The following is a 22,666-nucleotide window of genomic DNA, read 5'->3' on the forward strand; positions in this document are numbered from 1 at the left end:
TTTCCCTAAGGAAAGCCTTCTTAGATGACCCGACCGAGTGTAAAAATTAAGTGAGGGTGGCGGAGGAGGCCGCTATGCATCGCCCATATTTCGCGCGCCCCCTCACGAATCTGACCTCGTGGGGAGGGATCGTTACTACCCCGGGAGAGAGAGAGAGAGAGAAAGAGGGAGGTTGGGATGGAAGTGAGGGACGGGGTAGATGGAGGTAGGGGTGGGTGGTTTAGTTTGTGGGGGTTAAGGGTGCTAGGAGGGTTTGGGGGAGGGGAGAGGGAGAAGGAGCGAGGAGGTCAAGGCGTTTTCCCACCTAGTCCGACCCATCTCCTCCCATATTTTTTGCATCCTTCCCAATTCCCTTCTCCCCTCAATCTCCCCCCACACAAAATCCCCTCCCCCCTCTATTTATCCACCCCCCACACCCTCCTTACCGACGGAGGCGACGCGTCGCGTCGACGACGCTAGAGAGAAAACCGTGACGTCAGCGACGGAACTGCGTCATCCCGTGTCGGCGGTGCGGAGGGGAAGCGAGGCGGGGAGGGCGAGCGAGCGACGGGGGGAGGGGGCGAGTGGGAGAGAGGGGCGGTCGGAGGAGGAAGGGCGGGAGGGAGGCGGGAGCACCAGCCGTGGAGTCAGTTTGCCGCGGAGAGTGGTCAGGTAGAGACGTAAAAGGAGAGCGGTCGGCGAAGGGAAAGACAGAGAGAGAGAACGATAGAGGAAGATTTGTAGGAGTGGGGGGAAGGCCAGGTAGACAGGTATCTAGAGGGGAGAGGGTAAAGCGTGGGTTTTTTTTTCACCCTCCGTTCCTTCCTCAAGTGAGGGCGGCCAAAGGAAGTCGGTTGGCCGCTCACGAGAGGGGAAAGAGAGAGTAGTGGTAGAAGACTTCTTTCTCTTGGTGCACGGACCTTGGCGTCCGACAACGCTCGCGAGGATCATTTTCTTTTCTCTCTCTCTTGTCCGCCCGCGTAAAAACTCCGGATCCACGGGTACGCCGTCGGAGACCACGACGACCCTCCGCGCTCATCCGTCGCGATGGATGTTTTAGCCGTTCGGCTCTCCTCCCGTCCCCTCAGCATCTTCGTCGTTACCCTGCTGATCGCGGCCTCGGCGATTCCCCGGGAGACTTCCGCGGCCCACTCCAAGAAGACCGTGGAACAGAAACTCAAGGAAGATGGATCCCTCTCGAAGGTGAGTCTCCTCCCTCACCACAGCGAACGGAGCGAAAGAGCGCTAACGGAAAGCGGAGGTAGAGCTAAGGAAAGAGTGAGCGAAGGGAAAGTCTGGGTGTGCTTCTAGAGTTATCCTTTCTTTTCGACCCCTCTCGTCGTCGATCGTTTTTACTTTTTGGCGCGCCCCGTCGATGGCCATGGCGGCGTCAGTTGGTTTGCTTCCTCGCCACCATCGACCCCAGGCGGTGGCCAAGATCAAGGCCACGCTATCTCACGTGTGTGAAAGCGGTTGCCGGCGCGTCAGCACCAAACCTCCTCGCGCCCACTCGAGCCACGTCGCCGCTGACTCCCGACCACGTTGCCTCGCCTTACCTGGCGACCGTCGTTGTCTCCTCCGTCAGCGACGTCTTCTCCTTCTCTAGTATAATATCTCACCCGTTTGCACCGTGCCAACGGAGTCACCACACCGTCGCGGCGTCGGTGTTCCTTCGGAGCAACCTCAGGGGCGTCCTCGGTCGCATCTTCAAAACCGACCACCGTCTGGCTCGACTGTCACGGATGAGCGGGCACCCAGGTGGGAGTATACGAGGAAGGGTTTTCCCGAGGGGGGGAGGGGCCGGGGGGGGATGAGAGTATGGACGGCTGAGGGGGTGGATTTGTGCCCCACTAGATACTTTGCTCCCCCACAGGGTTGTCAATTTTTTTATATATCTCATTCTTCCTATCTTCCCCTTTCTCCCCGCTTCCTCAAGTCGAAAGTTTGGTCTTTCGAGATTCCGGGAAGGTGGTGTTATCCATACCCTCCCCTGCTATTCCCCTGAACATTTCAATCACTCGCTACCACGCACACGCTTACCAGAAGGCAGGGCCGGCACCAGAGTGAACGTCCGTCCGTCCAGTCTATGCAGAGGGCCGCCCGTAGAAGGTCTCGACACGAGGAAAACTTTTTCTCTCCCTCTCTTTCCTCTCCCCGCACCCATTCCCTCCCCACTCTTCCACACTCAGAGCACGGTCCGTGACTCCCGCACCCCGCCGCTCGCCCCCTCTCTCTCCCGGGTATAACGACACAAGCGCACGCAACGCTCCGTGAAGCCCTTCCATCCATTTTTCGCCCCCACCTCCACTCCCGCCGCTTTCTCCTCCTCCCCCCCACTCCCGCACCATGCAAGAGAGGACGAAAGGTGCTCCCCTGGAACCTCTCTCTCCTTTCCTCCTCTTTGCCAATTCTTCTCATACCTTTCCCCACTGTCATTCTCTCTCCTTCCTTCCTCTCTCTTTCCTTTCCGTTTTTACCTGTGAAGCGGCCTCGTGCACGCGTATCTGGCTCCCCTTCCCCGACGCCCCCCTCGCCCCGCAGCCGTCCCCCCCCTCCCCAAGCACTCCTGTAGTTCCCTCTTGGTTGGGTTCCGAGGGGGTGTTCGGGAGGGGGAGTGGTCGGGAGGGAAGAAGCCGGTGTGGGCAAAGGGAGGGAGGAGAGAGTCTCCTGAAGGGCGAATAACTCTCGAAGGTTACTTGTGCACCTGTGCCGTCGTCGCCCCTCCGTTCCCCACGTCCCCTCCCTGCCTTCCTGCCGACCACCATCTTACCCCTCCGAGAAGGGGCTATGACAGGAGGAGCGTTGGGTAGTGACTAGAAGCAGACAGAAGTAGTAAAGGGGGCCCCAGAAGTCCCAGACCGAACGTCCCACCCACCGGAGCACGTTCCCTCCGTCCAGGGCGTTGTGAACGCTTCTCCACACGACTACCACGATCCCTCCTCACTCGAAAGAGCACCACTCTCCCTGCTGAGGTCTCCGCCTAATGACCGGCGGAGTGGGTCGCCCGGTGTCAGTCGTAATGGAAATGTGAATACGGCGCCGTAACCCGAAGTAATTTTAGGCTCGGGGATGGAACAAGACCGTCGTTATTCGAGGGACGCCCTCGTTGCGCATTCCGACAACGGCCCGGGGCTAATCGGCTTCCGACCGACGTTGCTATGGCGATCGGGTGGGTGAGGAAAGGGGAGAAGGGATTTTTTCGAACGGGTGGCTCGTTAGCGAGTGGGAGGGTCGCCGGATTTATCCACTGCGGCAGAAACGAAAACGGAAGCCGGACTACGTGTGCGTGTGTGTGTGTCTCTCTCTCTCTCTCCTTGTGTGGGCGAGGCGATTTTGCGCTAATTCTTCCAAATGACCAGCGACGAATAAGCGATGGCGACAACGAATATCTCGAGGGGGTCGCGAGTTTTGTTTCCTTTCTTTTTTATTTAGAACCGGGGGATCGGGCGTCCTGGTTGCCGGAAGGTTGATCAGGATGGAAGGCGTTGAGGTCTCCTTCCTGTTCGCTCGAGAGGAGTCCACTTCCTTTGCCCATTCGGGGTGAAATGGGGAAGCGGGGGTTATTTTCCACATTGCAACGATGTTTTTCTTTCCGAGGGTATGACGCTGCTCTTCCTACGTAATCGCCCTCGGGACCTCCCCCGTCCCCCGACGCCACCATGAACCACACTGTTTGGTCGATCGCGGGTTGTTAAGGCGGGGAAAAGAGTGGGGGGAGAGATAGGGATGGGGAAAACACGTATCGACGAATCCCATCTCCTCTATGAGAGTAACGATAATATAACCGCTTTCGTACGCCTCCCCCGAGAGTGAGATAGTTTTGTGGAAGAGGAGGAGCGGTGGTGTTGGTGTGAAGGAGGGGGAGATTGCACTTCCTCACTCTTCCTCGCCCGTCCCCCACCCTAAACCCACCAGCGGCAATCTCCCCCCTTCCACCCTCCCGCTCTCGATACAACCAGCGATTCCCTTTTCCTCCCTTCGTCCTGTCCCACCGCATCCATTCATTCTACGGGCCACGGCGAATGTGGGTGGAGGGGGTGGGGCGGGGGGACTGACGTAGTGTGCGTGGGCGGGTGGACGCAGGATGGAGGAGGGGGAGGGTGGGTAGGCACGGGGAAGGGGGACGAGGGGGGTGGGAGCATAATTGGCAGCACAAACCCCTTCCCTCCCAACACACAGACTCACACGCCCCTTCATTGGACCCTCCCATCCCGAAGACCCCCCCCCACCCTATATAACAGACCCACAGCCGTACAAGTCCCCAGGCGATGTCCCTCGGAATGACCGCAGCCACCGGCAGACCTCTCCTACGTTCGTCCCCTCTTTTCCTCCTCTCACATCTCTCCGCCCCAGCCCCTTCATATACCCTTCCTTCCGCTCCTACAACCCGTCGCATCCGAGCATCGCATACTTTGGCCTCTCCTCTGCTCTTTATTCCGGGGCGGCCCTTTCCCTTGTTATTTCCCCTGCAGCGTACGTAGGAGGGCCGAGTTAATTTTGGTTCCCTGGAGGGCTGTGATAATGCCCTAAGTAAACTGCGACGGATGGTGAAGGCCAAAGTTGTAATTGCAATTAAAGTTTAGCTCTACGGTGATGGATGCGGCTTGAATCGGGACTCGCGGATTAATTAGCGCTGCGGAAAAGTGTGTTTCAATAAATGACGTGGTGCGTTTAAAATGGATTCGGCAGCCTTCCTCAGCTCCCCCTTTCTCCTTTCCCTCTCCCCCTGTCTGGTGAATTCCCCCGGTGTCTTCGTGAAGTAATCCTTTTAAGCCCTTCGAGGTGAGGTACTCTTCGATCCAAAGATGAAATGCCGCCTGTTGACGGCGATGCTTGGCGCAGGTGCTCGTTTGTTCGTATCTTTATTGAAACTATATATTTGTTCCTATGTAGCCAGTCTTGTCCTGAGTTTGTTCCTCTGCCGGAATGCAACATTTTCTCAAATATATGCGTGTAATTGGCTTGTTTGACATTCCGTTCGGCCCAGGGTTTTCCCACCACTAATAGTCTAGGGATCAACTTTTGAGTCAACACATCCTGTAGACTATGAAACGTCTGATTAAGATTCCTTTTAGGCTTAAACTTTGAATATAATGCTCATCCACTTGGCAATATAAATTCAATCAAGGTAGATGCCTGACCCAGGATTAATCCATGTGGATCATTTCCCCATTTTCTTTGGTAATCTTAGTCTTGAAGAAGCGAATGCCGCATTTCGTGCAGAGACGTTTTTTGCATTGATTTTTTTAGTTTTCTGATTGCCTTAAGTTTCTCTCAGACACGCACCTTCATTCTTGTGAATAATGCAACTCTTTGTATTGTGTTCTTTACTTCACGAGAAAAACATCAATTTAAATTTAACAAAGTTGTTTAGAATTGTTTGCGTATACAATTGCTTTTCTTCCTTAGTTTCGCTCCGTCTTAAGAAACGACTTCTTCCCGTCTTTCTCCACTTGAAAAAACTCTTTATCAATTCTTGCATAGCATTTCAGAAGGCTAGTCATGAGCAATGTAAACATTTTACCGAATACCATGCAACCATCAACGTGGCCTCAGCTATTCAGCAAAGTAGCTGAAACTTTTAAATCGATGCCCGTCCGTGTCTTCCAGTTAGCATATGGGGATATTCTAAGATCTAACCATGGCCATCTCACACACGTATGTCATAAGGTTACATCATTGAGGCAGAAATAGAGTCAAACACTTTGGCACCTGGAGTCATGCTGCACCCTGGAAACAAAATAAAGAATCTATACGTGCTCATCAAGTTCAACCACATTATCAATAATTTTGATTCCTCCGATCTTTTGGGATCCACCCGAGGAAGTTTTATTGCATGAAACTCCTTTCCATCAATAGCCTGCTTGATAAATAGTTGGATTTCAAGTTGCCAAATGCATAACAATTATCAAGAATGGAAAGAAGGCGTTGCATGTTAAAGGATGTATAATCATCTTTTTATGTAAGGAAATAAGTATTAAGACCATATTTGTTGGGAAGTCCTAATTATTCGAATTAAATCTTAAACCGTGGTGATATTTATAAATGATATTGGTGAGCTCTGGTTCGGTAATGAGTGACGGGTCATAATGTGTAAACGGCATTGTCAAATAAACCTGCAAAATGATTTTTGTACTCCTTAGCAAAATTCGCGAATTAATTTTACAAACAAAAATCGCGAAGTTAAAACTCTAAGGGAAATGCTTTGTATTATTTTAGATTCCGACCAAATCAGATATATGAGATCATGATGTCATTTTTACAGTAACTCGTGCATTTTGATCGCTTCGTTTTCTCATAAATTCTGTCTCACTACTCAAGTAAGTGAGCTCAAAATTTCATCGCATATGCTAGATTGCTTCCAATTAAAGACTGGTTTCTTTTCCTTTTGGTACCATTCCGGGTACTTCGTGCACCAATATAAGATGGTACCTAGCTAAATTTGAAACACTTATCTTTTTTTCTCCGCGCAAGGTGACTCTGACTACTGCGAAAGAAAGCCCCTCCATTAATTACAAAATAAACCTTGGTTTTAAATTCTTACTGTATAATATTTTAATCCCTGTGCACAATCTTAGTTCCTATGTATGGAAATTTTCCCCTCCTCTTTCTAAATTCCCACATTATCAGCTAAATACCCAGATTAGTAATAATGAGGAATGACTCCCATAAACAAGTTCCATATTTTCTCAGTTTTATTTCTTCGCACGTTTAGGCATTATATGCTTTTCATTGGACTGCGGCATGTTTCCATGTTCGTACTTAATATTTTTCCCACAAGTATCCTTGGATTTGAATGGAAAGAATCCACAAGCGACATTTCGGTACTGTTCACGAAACAATCCGTTTTCTCTTAGCATAAATAATTTTCCTTTCGTGCAGTCTAATAAAATGTAAATACCGTCAGCGCTCTGCCATGGGCCTTCCACCGTTGCCGCGATTCCCCGACAGGCTTGAGTTCACTCTTGTATCCCGAACTGTCTTCCGCATGTTCCGCGAACGACCCTACGATTGGAGGAGGTACATAAATCCTTCTGAGTATACTTAGAAATTCTGTGACCTCTTGCCTATTCATTCGAGAGGGCTACCACGGACTTCTCCCCCTTCCCACTATTACTGCTTTGTCCCGATTACCACCTCTCCTCATGAAATTCACCCATGTGCTTTCTTGCATCGATTAACTCAGTATTCGCCTGGGCATGGACTCTTATGACGGCGAGTTACACTTAAGCATTGCCCGTGGCCTTATTTTTTTCATGGCCGACTATTGCGATGAACGGCGAGCGTAGATGTTTCGCTCGCGGTCGTTCTCTGAAAACCTTCTCCCGCCGAGTTCGACGCGAAAATAAAAGTTTTAATTTCCCCACGGAGAGCGGTCGCTCCTAATGTTCATCCCCTACGTCGCTCTCATTCGAGAGAAACCACATAACGGTTTCCCTCGTTCCATTTACGGTAGAAAAGAACCACGACCGAAACGGTTTCCGTCTCGCCTCCCGACAACTTTTATTTTCGAGGCGCAATCTGGAACGTGGAGAATGGAGGATATCCATTTATTTATTTATTTTTTCGGAAACGCGGTGGGATTTTTATATACATATACGTGCACCTATCTATGATCGTATCTCGACGACGCGAGCGCGGCTTGGGGTAAAAAAAAATGAAGAGCGCGCGGGCGACAATTAATCTATGGATTGATTGCTTCTGCAGCATCAAAACGAATCGGACCGTGTCTTTGGGGCACTCCTCAGCCGTCACGCCTGCCTGCGTACCCGCGCCCTCCCTCCCCTCCTCCGCGAGCGCGGCCCGGCCCCAGCCGCCTCCCCCCCCCCCCCCCGCCCATTGTGTGCGTGGAGAGAGAGATACAACGGCGCCTTCCGAGGGTGTCAATGGCTGCCGGTCTATTGTCCTTGGAACACGCTCGTCCGCATCTCCAGGGGGCGACCGTCGTCTCATTTCCTCAGCCCCGCTCACCCCCACCCCCCGTTCCCCCCTCTTCCCCACATTCTCCCGCCGAGACATTCCGATCGGCGGTGGGGCACTCATTGGCCGCCATGATAGCGATCACCGTGGTGAGCAAGCGACTTCCGCCTCTCCGTTTTCGTCTTTCCTGAATGATGAATCGTTGTGCGATCGTCGCGTTCGTCCCGAGGGATGATTTATGGTAAGAGAGACTCAATTTGTGGCGCCTGCCCGGATTTTTATATCCACCGATACTCTCTATCTCTCCGGCAAAGATTCCGGCCGCAAAAAAAACATTTTCCATGGGTAGTGTTTTTATTACCATCGAGTTGGTGTCTCATCAAAATCATGTATAGTGAATCAGTAATTTAATTTTCACAAAACAAATACTACGTACCATCGCGAAAAAAACACGGGATGAAATGATGAGCGTGTTAAATGTAACGCACTTGTTAATAATTTCCTAATTTTTAATTGACTAGATGCAATGTTATGTCACTTTATAGTGTTGTTTGCGTCGACAGATTTACATATTTTGAATGCAAATAATTTCCCGGTAAAGTCAACCCGATAGAGAGTCAAGAGGGAGCGTTAAACATGACTAAAATCATTGAAGTTACGTTAATAAATTCAAAATAAAATCCATGAGACTGACCACGTAAGGGAAACGTAAAGATACATACCCTTATCCAGTAAAACGTTCACCTCTTCCCCCGAATGTAGTTTTGCTAGAGCGTGTGGAGAGCGCCTTCACGGCGCCACTTCGTCATCGAAGGAGGAATGCCTGTAATTTTCTCGCAGAGTTTGATTAGACTTCTCTTTCATTTTCACTCCTCCGTGAGACACGCCTTCGACGTATTCTTGACACGCAAGGTGATTTGGCCGTATATTTTAGGCCAAGTTTAATGATTTTATACACTCGAATTTTATTATCCCTCTGAAATGATAACGCAGTACTTCTCAATGCAAAGAAGTTTAAAAATATTCTTCTGTCGACTGTTAGTGCGCTATGCGGCAGGTACCTGTTTAATATGTTATTCCATATTTATTACACTAGTCAAAGTTAAACGTATCACACGGAGTCAAGCCATAAGCCACCAAATTTTAATATTCGAGCATGGAGTATATAACAAGCTTATCAAATTTTCCGATATTTTATCGATTGAACCACCATTCAACTTCAACATCCACATTTTGCCTTCCAAACTACACGATAGTATGTGGCAGAGGTAGTTGGATCACTGGCCGTTAGAATGCATTCAATTTGCGATTCATCGAATTCGGTAAGTGCGATTTATGTGAATAATTTTTCCCATTGTTTTAATTCATTTCAAAATTTCATTGTTCCCCGTCTCGAATTGTGCGAAGGAAAAATTATTCCTCATATTGATAAGTGTAATGGTCAATTTCCCTAATTTTTTACTTACGGCTCGCCTACCATTGCAATGCTGACCTAAGATTATACCTTCTGAGTCGGCGTTTCACTCGAATGATTTGTACATTATAAACGTTGAAGTCACGCATTTAATCTACTTATTCCAGAATCTCCAAGATAAACGAAGATCTTGAAATAATAATGTGACGGTTTCTTTTCGTTTGTATCGATTGTACACAAAATTGACAGATCTTCTTAGTACACTGTTGAATTCCATTATATAGTCTTGCAAAAAGTTCCAAACACTCAACTTGTATGTACTCTTTTAAGTTGCTAACCGACGTGACATATAATATTTTCATAACTTTTTCTTTCCAATATTACCAACGATTTTTTTCGATGGACCGTAGTACCTTTCCTAAATTTCACTCCTCAGATGTTTCTAACGTTTTTTTTCCTATGTTAAGAATAATGGCAGTTTGATTCCTTGGCATTTTACTTGCTCTGTAGTAAATCTTATTTCAACTCCTCGAGAGTCTGAGTGTGTGAGGGCGTAAAGATTTATTTAGCCAGAATTGTATTCCTGTATACCTCTTCAAATTGGGACTAGATGAGCAATATTAGCTGTCAAAAAATTGAAGTAATTAAATGCATCCGAGCTCCGTCAAAATTGATTTTGCCATCTACTTATTGGCATAAGGGTAATCAAATATTTACGGATAGACCTAGGATTATGGCGTCAAGTTATTGAATATTGCCTGCCTTAGAAACGTTCTACTGTGCTCTCTTCTATATGAAAGTTTCCCATGTTCTCTTATGATCGGATATTTGTGTAATGACTTCCTCCTGGATAGCGTAAATATTTGTGCATTAGTATTTTGTGTTTGGCAAGCCGGGAAAAATTCACCGACCATCGCCACGATTGAAAATTCAACGTTCTGTGCATTACATTAACCCAGCAGAAATACACGGCTTCCAACGTTTAACCTCACATTTCAACGAAACCGATTCCAATGTCCTCATTATGCATGCACCATGCTCAGAATTTAACAAAAAAAAATAATTTTGTTTGCTTTCATTTTAAAGCCATCTCAGGGATTAGGTATGCTTATTGACGATGTGTATGAAATTTGCTTAGATTGTACGTAAATGCATTTATTCATTTCCGTCGAGCCTAAGGGGGTCCAAAAAAATTATGCTCCGCGTTGAATATTCCAATTATGTGTATCTCTTTCATCGGAGATTTTACGGTTTAAGTTGTGTGTGACCTCAATTTACAAAATGAGGGCAATTAGCGTTCATATATTTTATGCTAATATGCTTACCATGGGAGCCACAGTTTTGCGTACTGGGAAGCTGCGTACGAGTAATAGCGGGGAGGGAAGGGGAAACCGTATAACGGCTTTTGGCCGAAGGGAAGCGCCGAGAGTTAACAAGGTTTATGCACCCATCCCCAAGGAAGGAAACCATATGGAGTATATTTCTGAAAATAAACAAAGAGAGGAAACGGGTCACCTTGCGCCTGCAAAAAGAAAAAAAACTACACAGGGACTGCATTCTGGGAATATTGAGTGCCAGTAAAACAACTACACTGAAGCACAGATTCCACTCTGTGAAATATATACACCCTCTAGCCTAATATTTGACCTAATTTTGCCACTAACATGTGTGATTCGCTCGTTTGATATTATTTCGAACTGAGATATAGCCTTTACTGCAGACCATTGATGTATTTTATGTTTTAACCCATTTTATCGCCACATACTGCGTAAACATTGCGGTTATTTTTGCTGCATGTCCTCGTCTGATCCGCCATTACAAAAAATGAGATGTTATCGATTGAAAGTATTATAATATTTTCATTCCCTCTTAAGATAAAAATCGTAACGCTTGTATGGAGACGGTAAAAATCAAAAAGTGCAATATATATATATATATATATATATATATATATATATATATATATATATATATATATATATATATATGTCTTGCGTTAGTTTAACCATCTTCGGAATTGATATTCAAGTCGGATGGGTTTGTGCAAATACCTATTATTAATAATAAGGGTGTTAATTCTTAATCCTCATGCTCTTTGTAATTCATTAGTATGTTTCAATAATGAACAAAATTAAATATGAAATATTTAAATTAAAATTGGAATAGCTATACTTTTAAGTATAGATACTACTTAAGTAAGTATGCAGTATTTTAAACGCCTTGTTGAGCTCGAAAGGTATTGAATAAGGAATAGCAAAAGATATAAGTATGGGTATATTATTCAACAGCTGTGAGTGTCACTTGTACCTGATGATGCCAAGAGTCGGTGAAATGCGTCGTACTGTGAAATAAAGTCTGTGGAAAATTACAAACTCTTTTAATGTGGACATCAAACAATTCCACGAAGTGAAGCCTAATAGTGTAAGGCATAGTAGTATATGGAATGACGCAACATTTTGTAAGAGGTTTGTTCGTAGGTGTTCCACTCATTATTTGTAGAGGAGTCACTTTTTTATTTTTCCGTCAAAGTTTGGCAGCCGTGCTTTATTAGCCAATTCATTTGGAAGGGAATAAACAACTTTGGTACTAGGTATGCCTAAGATTGTTTAAAAGTTTTGTGATTGGACTTTGGTAATAACGACAACATGTTTCAATCTTAACTTAATCGAGTATTTTAAATATTGAACGTCGGTTATATTCTGTTTCCTCCACGAATATAGCATATTCTCAATACCTTAAAAATAAATGATTACTCCAATCGTAAAGTATTCTGGCGTGTAAAGAGAAAAAGAATGCTCAGTTTATGTCTTGCATAATATTCATTTTTATTTGAGCAGTTGGTAAAAGCTTAATATGAGGAACATGGGGTAATGCGCAATATGTGATGCCATATTGAAGAAAAGAATCACCTAGCAAACAAAAAACAGGACGAACGAATAATAAATGACATAAGTACTGTTAAAATTAAATATTTGAAATTAAAAAAAAATTAGTTTCTCATTTGAGTTTGCTTGCATGTAATTTTGGTGGACTAGACTCCTAAGATACGAAAGTTATAAAAAAAACTTGATTAATGTATTCATTTTGAATATTTTTAATGAGTACGGTCCATAAGGCATCTCCGATAATATATCATGTTGGTCAATAAATTTGCTTCTTTTATAAAATAGCACATATTTTGTTTTTTCACTTAACACAAAATCATGCTCAACTAATATTTCATGCAATCAAAATCAATTTGTAATTTTAAATGTACATCTTAAATTTTGCTCCATGTAAAACCAACATAAAACATTGTTATCGTCCAATAAAGTTAGTTTACCTTTAAACATTTCAATACATAAATTGTGCAAATAGATAGGTACCACATCTATTCAAAGGTCTGAGCCCTTTGAAGGCGCCACAACTAAGCGTAGTATCACATATAACAATCAAGGATTTTTCATCACTGTGCTAAGACTCACGACTCCCTTTATATATAGAATAAAGAGTTTGAATAGGATTTTTTAAATCTTAATAGAATTATTCGTAGCAGACAGTTCAGAATATTGGCTAGAGTAATTTTATCGTAGAAGAATTCTAATATTGCGAATGTGAGAGTGTTACAAAAGCGATAAGTTTTTATGAATCATCAGGTATACCAGTTAACATCGATTTTAAGGATTTCTTTTACAGATTTTATAACACCGCAGCGGTTTTTTGTGACTCCACTTCCATCCATATGGTGATGAAATAATTTGTGTGAATGCATAAACGTTTTGCATAATATTTTTTCTCAGTTGACTTCGTCATCGTTTCGCCAGGTTTTAGTGGCTCGGTTGGAAAGATCTCCCGACGAATTCTCGCGAGCGAACGAGCGACACTCCCACCATCGAGTGTTTGCACTGCGCTCCGACGCGACGACCACCGTAAGCGGATCGCCGTGATAAACGTCGGTGACAAATTTTGAAAACATAATTGGGGACCCCTCGATTTGATCTCGTCCAAATATTCCGCGATAATGAGCATAACCTGTCGACTCCACGAGCTCGAATTTTGTCGACCACGTCACCCCTCCGCGATTAATTCATATGCTGCCCTCGCGCAATGCTTTCCAGTGAATTTGCCTTTTGAGGACGGTGACGCCGAGCGGTGAGCCGACCTTCATCGCAGATCAATCGAACCGTAACCCGTCCTCCTCCGCTCCCCCACTCCCTGCCGTCGAAGAGTGGTGCATTTAATTAATTGTCCGCGTGGCTCAATGGACATAGGGGTGTGAGAGTGTGTCGGGGGGCGGAGAGTCGAGGGTGTCGGTCCGAGTGTCGATGCGAGAGTGGGCGGAGGGAGGTTAAAAGAAGTGTGAGGGCAAACCGATAGTGCGGGGCAAGGGGTCGAGGTAGGTGCCTTCCCTCCCTTACAACCCACTTCTCTCCCTTACAACCCACTTCCCTCCCCCACCCCATGGTCGCACCCTGGGTGCCCTGGGAACTCCCTCTCCGCCTCAGCGGCTCGCCCTGCTGGGTGTTGGAGGAGAGGAGGGGGATCACGCGAGTGGTGTCGCATGGGTGACGGACAGCGGTGAGGGAGGGGGGGGGGAGGGGTGTGCGTTGGACGCTTCACGCGAACTTGTCCCTCCGCGTTGAATGAGAGGGCACTTTCCTCCGTGTGACTCACCGATTAAACTCCGACCACTCCCTTGACTTCTTCAACGCTCCGGATATTCACCACAGCCGCCCGTCGCCGTCCCTCCTACCTCCCCTCCTCTTCCTCCCGGTGAACTCATTCAGAACCCTCCCTTCTCTCTTTTTTTCTCATTAGGTCCCTCGTGCACGCTTCGTCACTTGTGTCCCTTCGTCACTTTCCTGTCACGGTCAATCGTGATGGTTAGTTTTTTTTTGCTCTTGAAATCTCCGATGGACATGGTAACGAAACGAACGTCTTAAAGCCATCTGGGATTCGGTCTCTTAAATTGATACGGTTGGAGTCTGATGCTGCTAAAAAAATTGACTCTAGCTCAATCGAAATGCATTTCAATGATTGCAAAAAAATGTAAGATTATACTATACATGTGCGTATGGGAGTGTACGTGTGGTTTTCAGAATGTGCATCGTGGAGCAGCCAGCATTCATGATATATTCAACGGGAGTTCGAAAGAGACCGATCTCATCCAACTTAGTATCTATTCACGTAGTAAATATCATGATAGATTTTGGCAATCGAGCGTTGATCGATCAGATTTTATAATGTTACGTATAAATCTTAAACATTCAACTAAGGATTTTCCTACGTGGAAGAAATTCGTTGAATTACAGTTTAATGGCGCATATTATTGACCATTGGGTCCCCTTCCACCCGAAACGAGAAAGGTTCAGCCACCCTTCATAGGGAATGTGTTCGATATTTAGTAATATATACGTTTGAATGGTGTCAACAGTGTAATGAAGAGCGAGTCGCATGCGGGCAATCATTAATATATTCCGGTTCGGCATAGATATGTATTTTTGTCGCTGCGGCAATTAGGGAATTGTATGACATACTACCATACAATACTGGCCTTTTACATTTGGTTCTGGTGCAAACGATTCTTTTCCTTTGCCGCAGGTCCCATCACGCTTGATAGTGATGTGGTCTTGGGCATTGGAGAGTGGAAATGTTGGTGCTTTAACAAAACCCTACGGAAGGCAAACTAATAGTGTAATACTTTGACTATAATGAATCGCAAACGCTTCAACAAGCTTTCATTATGTATTTTAGGTATGGTCTCAATGAATTGTTGTTTAACTTACAATATTTCACTTTTGATTGTATTATTATTGGTATTCTACCGGTTAAGGTAGGTTTTTAATGGGCACAGCCTAAACAATTGTACAGCAATACATACACTATCTAAATTGTACTAATAGTCGAGTAAAATGTAAGAAAATCGTTTATTACATATCTTTAATATATATTAGAGTCATTTGCTAGGAAGACAAACTCGGGTGATTATTCCGACTGGTTTTTTTATTTACATATGTGAACTTATGTAGTTAAATTTACAATCATGGATTGAAAATGCGAGGGTTCATTTGCTGCAGCTCCTCAGGCTATCCTGTTCCCTGCCAGTCTCTTCATATCCTCATAGGTCCTCGCACCGTCCATGTTCTATTACCTGCATTTCGTCCTAGTTCCTCCAAGGCCTTCGTCTGTCCCCTCCATGTTTCCTGTGATTGTGATCTTCAAGGAACCATCTTGCCTCAGGGTATCCCCAATCAATATCTTCTAAAAGTGTCCTCCATAGGCTTCTCTCATCAACGAGTACCCTTTCTTCGAAGTAATACTTTATTTGATATTTTGCTTATCCATTTTCTTTTCACCATCCTTCTGTGGCATCACATTTTCATCGCCTTTAATCTTCTTTTCTTTGCTGCTCCTATTGCCATAATTATCGTATCCATAGAGAAATAGACTACATGCGTACTGCTGAACGTATCGCTTTCTTATGCCCATACGAATACAGTTTCCCGTTAGTCGTTGCTCCTTCTGATGTAAAGCCATCTTCATTATTCTTATTTTGATTACTATATCATTCATTCTTCTTCAACCACTGGTAATCTTGATATCTGAACAGCAAAACTCTTCAGCAATGTTTGTTTCCCTAGTCTTACTTGGAGATTTTCCTACTTCGGCTTTAGACCATTACTTTAGGTACATCCTGTTTATTTTGGGTTTATAGTTTTTCTACTTCGTCTTCATATTTAGTAGTAACCTAGCTAAGCTAGTAACCTGATAAGGCCTACTCTTCTCAGCCAGTGTAGCAAGGCCCTCTTATTTCAGTTATATTGATTCAAACATTCTCTGTTTTCTTGGATTAAAATACATGTAATTATCCTGCTGACAACCAACTGCAGTTGTTTTAATGGTTATATACGGTTTTAATCAATTAATCCAGGTTATCGTTTCGATTTTTTTATTTATTGTTGTTTTCTCTGCTTATTAATATCTATAATACATTTTTATTGATAGAAAATATAGGTTTTCATTCAATTATCTTCAGACCTCAAGTTAAGTGCTTGTGGTGATTTTGAGAGGAACTCCATTCTGCCAACAGGACTTCCTAATAGAGTAGAAATTTAAATTTTTTCATTGAAATTGAAATATTAATTCATAACATGAAATATCGCCATGCATTTCGTCTTTTTTAAATCTCCCACCAATTCGATAAAAGCTCAAGGAGAATTAAAACCCAGAATTAGGTGCGGACCGCAGTAGAAGACCGAAACTAATTGAGGAGCGAAAATTAAACCATTTCCTTCCGAGTTCGAAATAAACCAAAAAGCTTTAGAGGAAAGAGCCATCCTCAACCCCTGACTTCCCGGGGCCACACGGATGACAATGCCCGCGTGGGTGGTTTGGAGGATGCTGGTTGAAAATGAGGGATTGTGTTTCAGTTCCGTCTTCCATTGGAAAAAGCAAACACCCAGAGGGAGCCGGAACTTCGGGGGAAAAGAACTCCTTTCCGGGTTGTCCTTCCCTCTTCCTGGCGAAGGGGAGGGGGGGATCATCCAAACAAATAACGACCGGGTGAGACTCCCGACCTGAAGAACTCCGGGGGCTTTTCGAGCCGTTTTCCGGAGAGTGCGGACAAAATCCGAGAGGGCGGAGATTCTACTTAAGACGATGGTCTCCCTCCCTCAGTCCTCCTCCTCCCCCCCCTCTTCCACTATTCTTCCGTTTCTTTTTTTCCTCACATTTTTTCCTCCCTCTCCGCCTCATCCCGTCTCGGTCGATTTGATACTCGGGTTCGGTCGTCCACCCCTTCCCTTGCCTCTCATCCTCGGGTCATCTCTCTCCCATAAGAGGAGGACGGCGGCGCGCTGGCATCATTCCTTCCTCGTGGGGCGGCAGCCGTCGTTACACCAACGCGAGTGAATAGCTTTTCGCAGAGAGAGAGAGAAGAGACATTGGTCACTTCTCTCTTTCGGATTTTTCCGTGACGTCTCGAGTTACGTCGCCATGCCTCTGGCTCTCTGCCATCGTCATCCGCTCGCCTTCTGCATCTGAAAGACTCTTTATTCTATTCTCCCTCGGCTTCTGTAACCGCTCTTGTTTAATAGAAGCGCATTCCCCCTCGTCTTTTATCCAACCCTGTAGCATGAAATGTTACTCTGAGGGAATTTGAAGCATTTAATCCAGATGCTGAAAAGAGCTATAAATATATTGTGCCCAGTGCTTAGCTTCTAATGGAAGAATAAGAAAATCATTTACTATTTAACAAAAAGTAATTGATGTCTGGAAATATCGTTTGAATTAGATGATCATGCCAAATGATAATAGGTTCCGTTTCTCGTTTCTTCTTCCTTCGACGTTATCTTTGGATTCTTTGTTTTAAAGTAACGGTGAGCTGGAGAGAAATTATATTTGACGATAGCTTGACGGTGGATAATATTGCCAATACTGATAACTTTTTGTTTTTTGGTAGGTTGAAAATGAAATATTTCGGATATATCAACATTTTACGTTTAATTATATAGAATCAAACGGTATCTCGGTCCTAGTATTACGGAAAGAATTAAAAAAAGGACATTTGGATTCTGAAAAAAATGTAAGTTTATCGACGTATTTCAAGCCCGAGCACTTGAAAAATCCCATTGGTGGCGCTTTCATTCATGCTTTTTCTCGAGAGCCGGAGAGTGCTTAGCACTAAAGATCTTCATTCCTTAATTCCGTGCTCAGAGAAGCTTATTCGCAAGCCCCTCAGCTCAGTGGGGTTAATTTATGGCGCATGGTAGGGATGGCAGTTTTCTCAGAGATTGTGGTTCAAGGACGAAACGTTTGAATCAAGAGTCTTGAAATTCTATATTTTATTTTCCGGATGACACAACCTAGAGGATATTATTTCGCTCGGGGAACACCGGGAATCTGCACCTGTCTACATGCCTTAATGGCCGATGCGTGCTGAAAAAAACGCGTGCGAAAATGTAAATTAACGCCCTTTCCCGTCATTTTTTCATGCACCCATAAATAAATTTTAGGTTTCAACGAACAAATCGCCAGTCCATTCCCGAGAGATTTTTCCTTTTTGAATAACAAATTTTGCTAGAATGGCTTTTTACTAAAACATTGACTTTCATGGGTTCCAAAACCACATTAATATCGAGATCCGATGCAAGTTTTCGGGAAAAAAATCATTCGATACTTGCATTCAAGTCACTGAAAACAATGTAAATTTCTACAGTTATTCAGTTAAATTCAAATTATAAGTCCACCAATAAGCTAGATAAAATGTTAGGATGAAAAACCAATCAGGTTTGATATATTATTCGAGCGAAATGAAACAGAAGTAGATTGTCAATTTTCAACAATCTTAACAAACTAAGAAAAAACAAAATGTGGGAAACAGTGTTAGGTTCCCCACTACGATTTCAGTTACACAATCATTGCCAAGAAGGAGCAAATAGGATAAAACTAAAATCATTGACTCCCAGAATTGGGTAAGCAACACTCGTTTAACTTCATAATGCCTCAGCACCGCAGTGAAGGCTTCCGTGTGAAAGCCAAGGAGACTCGTGAGTAACGCCGAAGCTACGCCACCATCATTAAAATTGCAGCACCCTCTTGCTCACTGTCTCTCCTCCTCGTCATGGAATACTATTTTGTAACATCTCCCCTCCCCTCTCGCCACACGACGCTCGGTTGCTCCCCCGGATTCATTTCCTCCATCGCGGACCGACGTGTCACCGGGCGCCAAACTTCGTGGGGAAGGAGGGCGGTGGAGAAGTGTGGCGGTAGGTTGAGGGTGTGAGTAGATTGAGTTCTCGCAGCCTGCTGGTTTTTTCCGCGAAAGCCCGGCATGGAAAATTCTCGCTAATCCCACCGATCTGACGACGCGTCGGAGAGGAGGAGGAACCAGTCCCTCTATCTCCTCCTCCCCCCCTCTCTACGTTAACTGTCCCCGGGCGCCAAATGGAAGGTGGTCGGATTTTTATCAAAAAATAAAACAGAGGGTGAGAAATGAAATTCGCGGACGGTGAGCACGTCGCGACCAGTTTGATGAATGCGAATGGGTCTTTCTTCTCTCTCCGGGTGGATTCACACCCGCCCTCCTGCTCTCACCCCCTCTCCTCCACCTACAGAACCCCCCGTGGTCCGTGAATGCGATTTGACGGCCCCGAACGTGGAGGAAGGATTGGAAGGAGGAGGACGGCCCGACGATGGATTCCCGAGAGCCTCATCGTTCTTTCAGCCGAAGGGGGGGGCGTGGGTGGGTTAGGGAAGGGTGGAGGAGGAGGTACGGATGAATCATGCCCTGGATGCGCGCGTAGCGGATTAGGGGGGAGGGAAGGGCACGTCCATCTCCCCCCCTCCCCACCCATCCATCCCCGTGAACATTACTCCTGGGCTTCTTCCGTTCCACCCCCAACACACGCCCGGCCGCACCTGTACCGTTTCCCTTTGTGTTCCTCCGCTCTCAACCTCCTCTCCCACACTCTCCCCTCTCTCCGCACCTTCTCCCTCCCCCCTCCACCCGCCGACAGACCCCCGCCACGTCCTCACTCCCTCCAGAGCGCAGCCATTGCGGAAGCTCTTCCTTCGCCGCGAAGTAACTCGCGGAGGGAATGTGCAAACCGGTTTGAATCAAGTACGTTCTTCAAAGCAACATATCCTCCACTCCCCGACGCTTGGCGTTTTGCCGTGCATTCTTCATTTCGTGTCAGTTGGTATTGAGGAAGCAATTCCTTAACAATTTCGAATCGTTGTTTGCCATTGTGTTCCACGACGCAATAGGATTGAGATGGCATTATATGATGAGTTAGAATCATACCACCCAGGAGGAAGGGAAGCTTTTACGTAGCCGAAAGGTCCCTTAGTAAAAATCGTCACTTACTGCTGCAAAATTAACATTGCAACACGTTTCAGTGGTTATTATGGCATTTTGCCAGCATGAGTATGGAATATTCCTTATCATTTTTTTTGGAAACATGTTAATTCTCTAAGAAACGGAAATAATAAAAGGAGGTAGTCTTGCTTTATTGATAGGCACTATTGTTTGAGACGTAGAGAAATATTGATGATCAACGGAAGATAATTTGGCAAGACTTGAAGATTTCGGCAGTTTGTTTCTCCGTTTCAGCTCCTCGTCGAGGAGCTCAGAAGTCGTTTCCTGTCACCGAAACTCATAACGATCCTTTCTGCCTACACGTATTACGCATCCACTCCTCTTCCCTCCCTTCTTCTGCATGCCTCGGGAGAAGGGTAAAAAAAAAACCGTTCCTATAAACTTCTTTGGGAACCAACTTGAAGTTTGCGTTATTTCCGTCGCTCCACATCTCTCAATAACACGACTGCACTTAAATATGGCCCTAAAAAAGAACTTCGGGGCGGATTTCTCTCCTTGCCCCACTCCGGAGAATGGAAGTCCCTCTCCCTTCCCTTCGTCTGCTCCCGTCATTCTCCCCCGCTATCTTCATCTGTCCTCCCGACAACTCACCCTCCATTCTCCCTGTCTTTATTTCCCGTCCCATCCAGAGCCAAGCCTCGCTTTATACGTACGTTGGCCTGGGTCCTCTCTTGAGTTAGGTTGGTTGTATTAGGCGTTATCTGCTCGGGTCTGTAGGGAATTCCCTCTCCGGTGCAGGGAAGGAGGAGAGAGATATCGGTGGTGATAGGCTGTCGAGTGAGATTGCTCTTTCGCGTTATGGAGGCGATTGTCTTTGGTTTTCTTTTTTCAATCTCCCAACCCAGAGGAGGGTCTGTTCAAGAAAACCACATGTGAATCGAGAGTGACCTCTATGTGTCACCAATAGTTGCCTTGAAAATATATTTGAAATTCGACGTTTATCTCACGAAATTTTTTGTCCTCGACTAAAATGGAATTATAAAATGCATTACATAATTCCTTGACTTCAAGGTTTAAGAATTTTAAAATATCGGCGTTTCTAATTTTCGCGGCTAGTAAGTATTGTATCCTTTCACTTTTATTCCCATAAAGAACTTCATCACTTTAATTGAATCATTAAGTAACCCGGAGTATTTTCTTTTTTTAATTTATCATTTTTTAGCCAAAGGAATATTTTCCACCAAGCTTCATAGAATGGTGTTGCAATGAGGATCAATTTATGATAAAATAATTAGGCATTATGAATAATAATTTCTTCTTTATTAAGTCGAATACTACATGTAAATGCTCAAGAAAGGTGTAATGACATCACCAAGGGCAGTGGATATACCAGGGATTCTCTCAATATTTTAATCTTTGGTAAATCTAGCTTCTAAAGCTTGAAATATTGAAATAATAAATAGATTCACCAGTGGAAACAACATGCGAGAAAGGCGGACTGTGAGCCATGGGTTGATCTGCAGTGAGTGTTATGCGAGTGGAGACTGATTATGTAGCAGAGGGCCCTGACCTTTGCAGCAAGGGAAGAAAACTACCGTACTGCGGTAAAATAAACAGTTTCGAAAGTTATACCCGTCTTACTAGGGAAGCAATTATTCTAGCTTTTCCAGCGGGTTGTATTTTTTAACCAAACATGAATCACGATGAAAACCCAATGGGAGCACGGATATATATTTGTTACTCCGCAAAGGTCGACCCGTCTCTGAATTAGATGTTAACATTGTGCGACGATGAATTTACTCCAATTGTAAACTCTCAATGAAGATTTTACCCATGCTTTTCATTAGCGTCGAGCTCCTATTAGACGGATGTCTCTGGCTGAACGGAGAGCCTATAGGAGAGAGGTATATATGTACGCACGTGATATACCTATTATGTGTATGCTATGGATAACAAAGAACTCCACTTCGTGAGGTTTTTAGATACTCCCTTGAGGTTCGAAGAGCAGTCATATTCATTCTAAATATTTGATCCCGTGGATCACGCGGGCAGATTATCATCTTGTGCGCACATTCGGAGTCTCGACTTTGTCAACGTTCAAGGCATGGAGGTGAGGGAAAGGGGCTGCAACCGCACTCAAACGATAGCTTAAGAAGCACCAGAAGGCTGAGAAACCGCTGCTCCTGGGTATTTGAGCGTCCGGAGTATTAGAGCATCTGAAGTAATGCGTAATCCTAAATTTCACCAAGAGATTTCCGGATGGGGGGCCGGCCGTGCCGGCGACTCTTGCTTTATAGGATTAGCGTCCATGGATTCCCTATGTCCCATTTCGCTGCCGCCTGCGGTGGTGGTGTGCCCCAGTAAACGGGCACCTCAACCTCCTGACCTCTTCACTCACTCCCTCCTCCATCTCGAACTCTCTTGCCCCCGCCACCCTCTCTCCCCACCCCCGCCGTCGCCTGCAGCAGTCCTTTTACCTCCCTTTGTCCTCTTGCTCTCTGCTACCCGCGCACCTCGTTCGAGAGCCGAGAAAACTTGAGGGAATGTGGCGGTAA

The 22,666-nt window shown here is 45.3% G+C and overlaps 1 protein-coding gene across 4 annotated transcripts in view; it reads left to right on the forward strand.

Annotated features, from left to right (window-relative positions):
• The first annotated feature begins 641 nt into the window (after positions 1–641).
• The window catches only part of Fas1 (fasciclin 1), a 232,970-nt gene continuing 210,945 nt past the window's right edge, over positions 642–22,666 (forward strand). For all 4 annotated transcript variants that reach the window (XM_071587389.1, XM_071587391.1, XM_071587390.1 and 1 more), the window contains exon 1: positions 642–1,182. In XM_071587389.1, coding sequence (XP_071443490.1) covers positions 1,027–1,182 — 156 coding nt within the window. In that variant the 5' untranslated portion in view covers positions 642–1,026. The remainder of the gene's footprint in view (positions 1,183–22,666) is intronic.

The sequence above is a fragment of the Hetaerina americana genome, unplaced genomic scaffold (assembly GCF_022747635.1).
Source record: "Hetaerina americana unplaced genomic scaffold, ioHetAmer1.1.p SCAF_3, whole genome shotgun sequence".
NCBI lineage: Eukaryota > Metazoa > Arthropoda > Insecta > Odonata > Calopterygidae > Hetaerina > Hetaerina americana.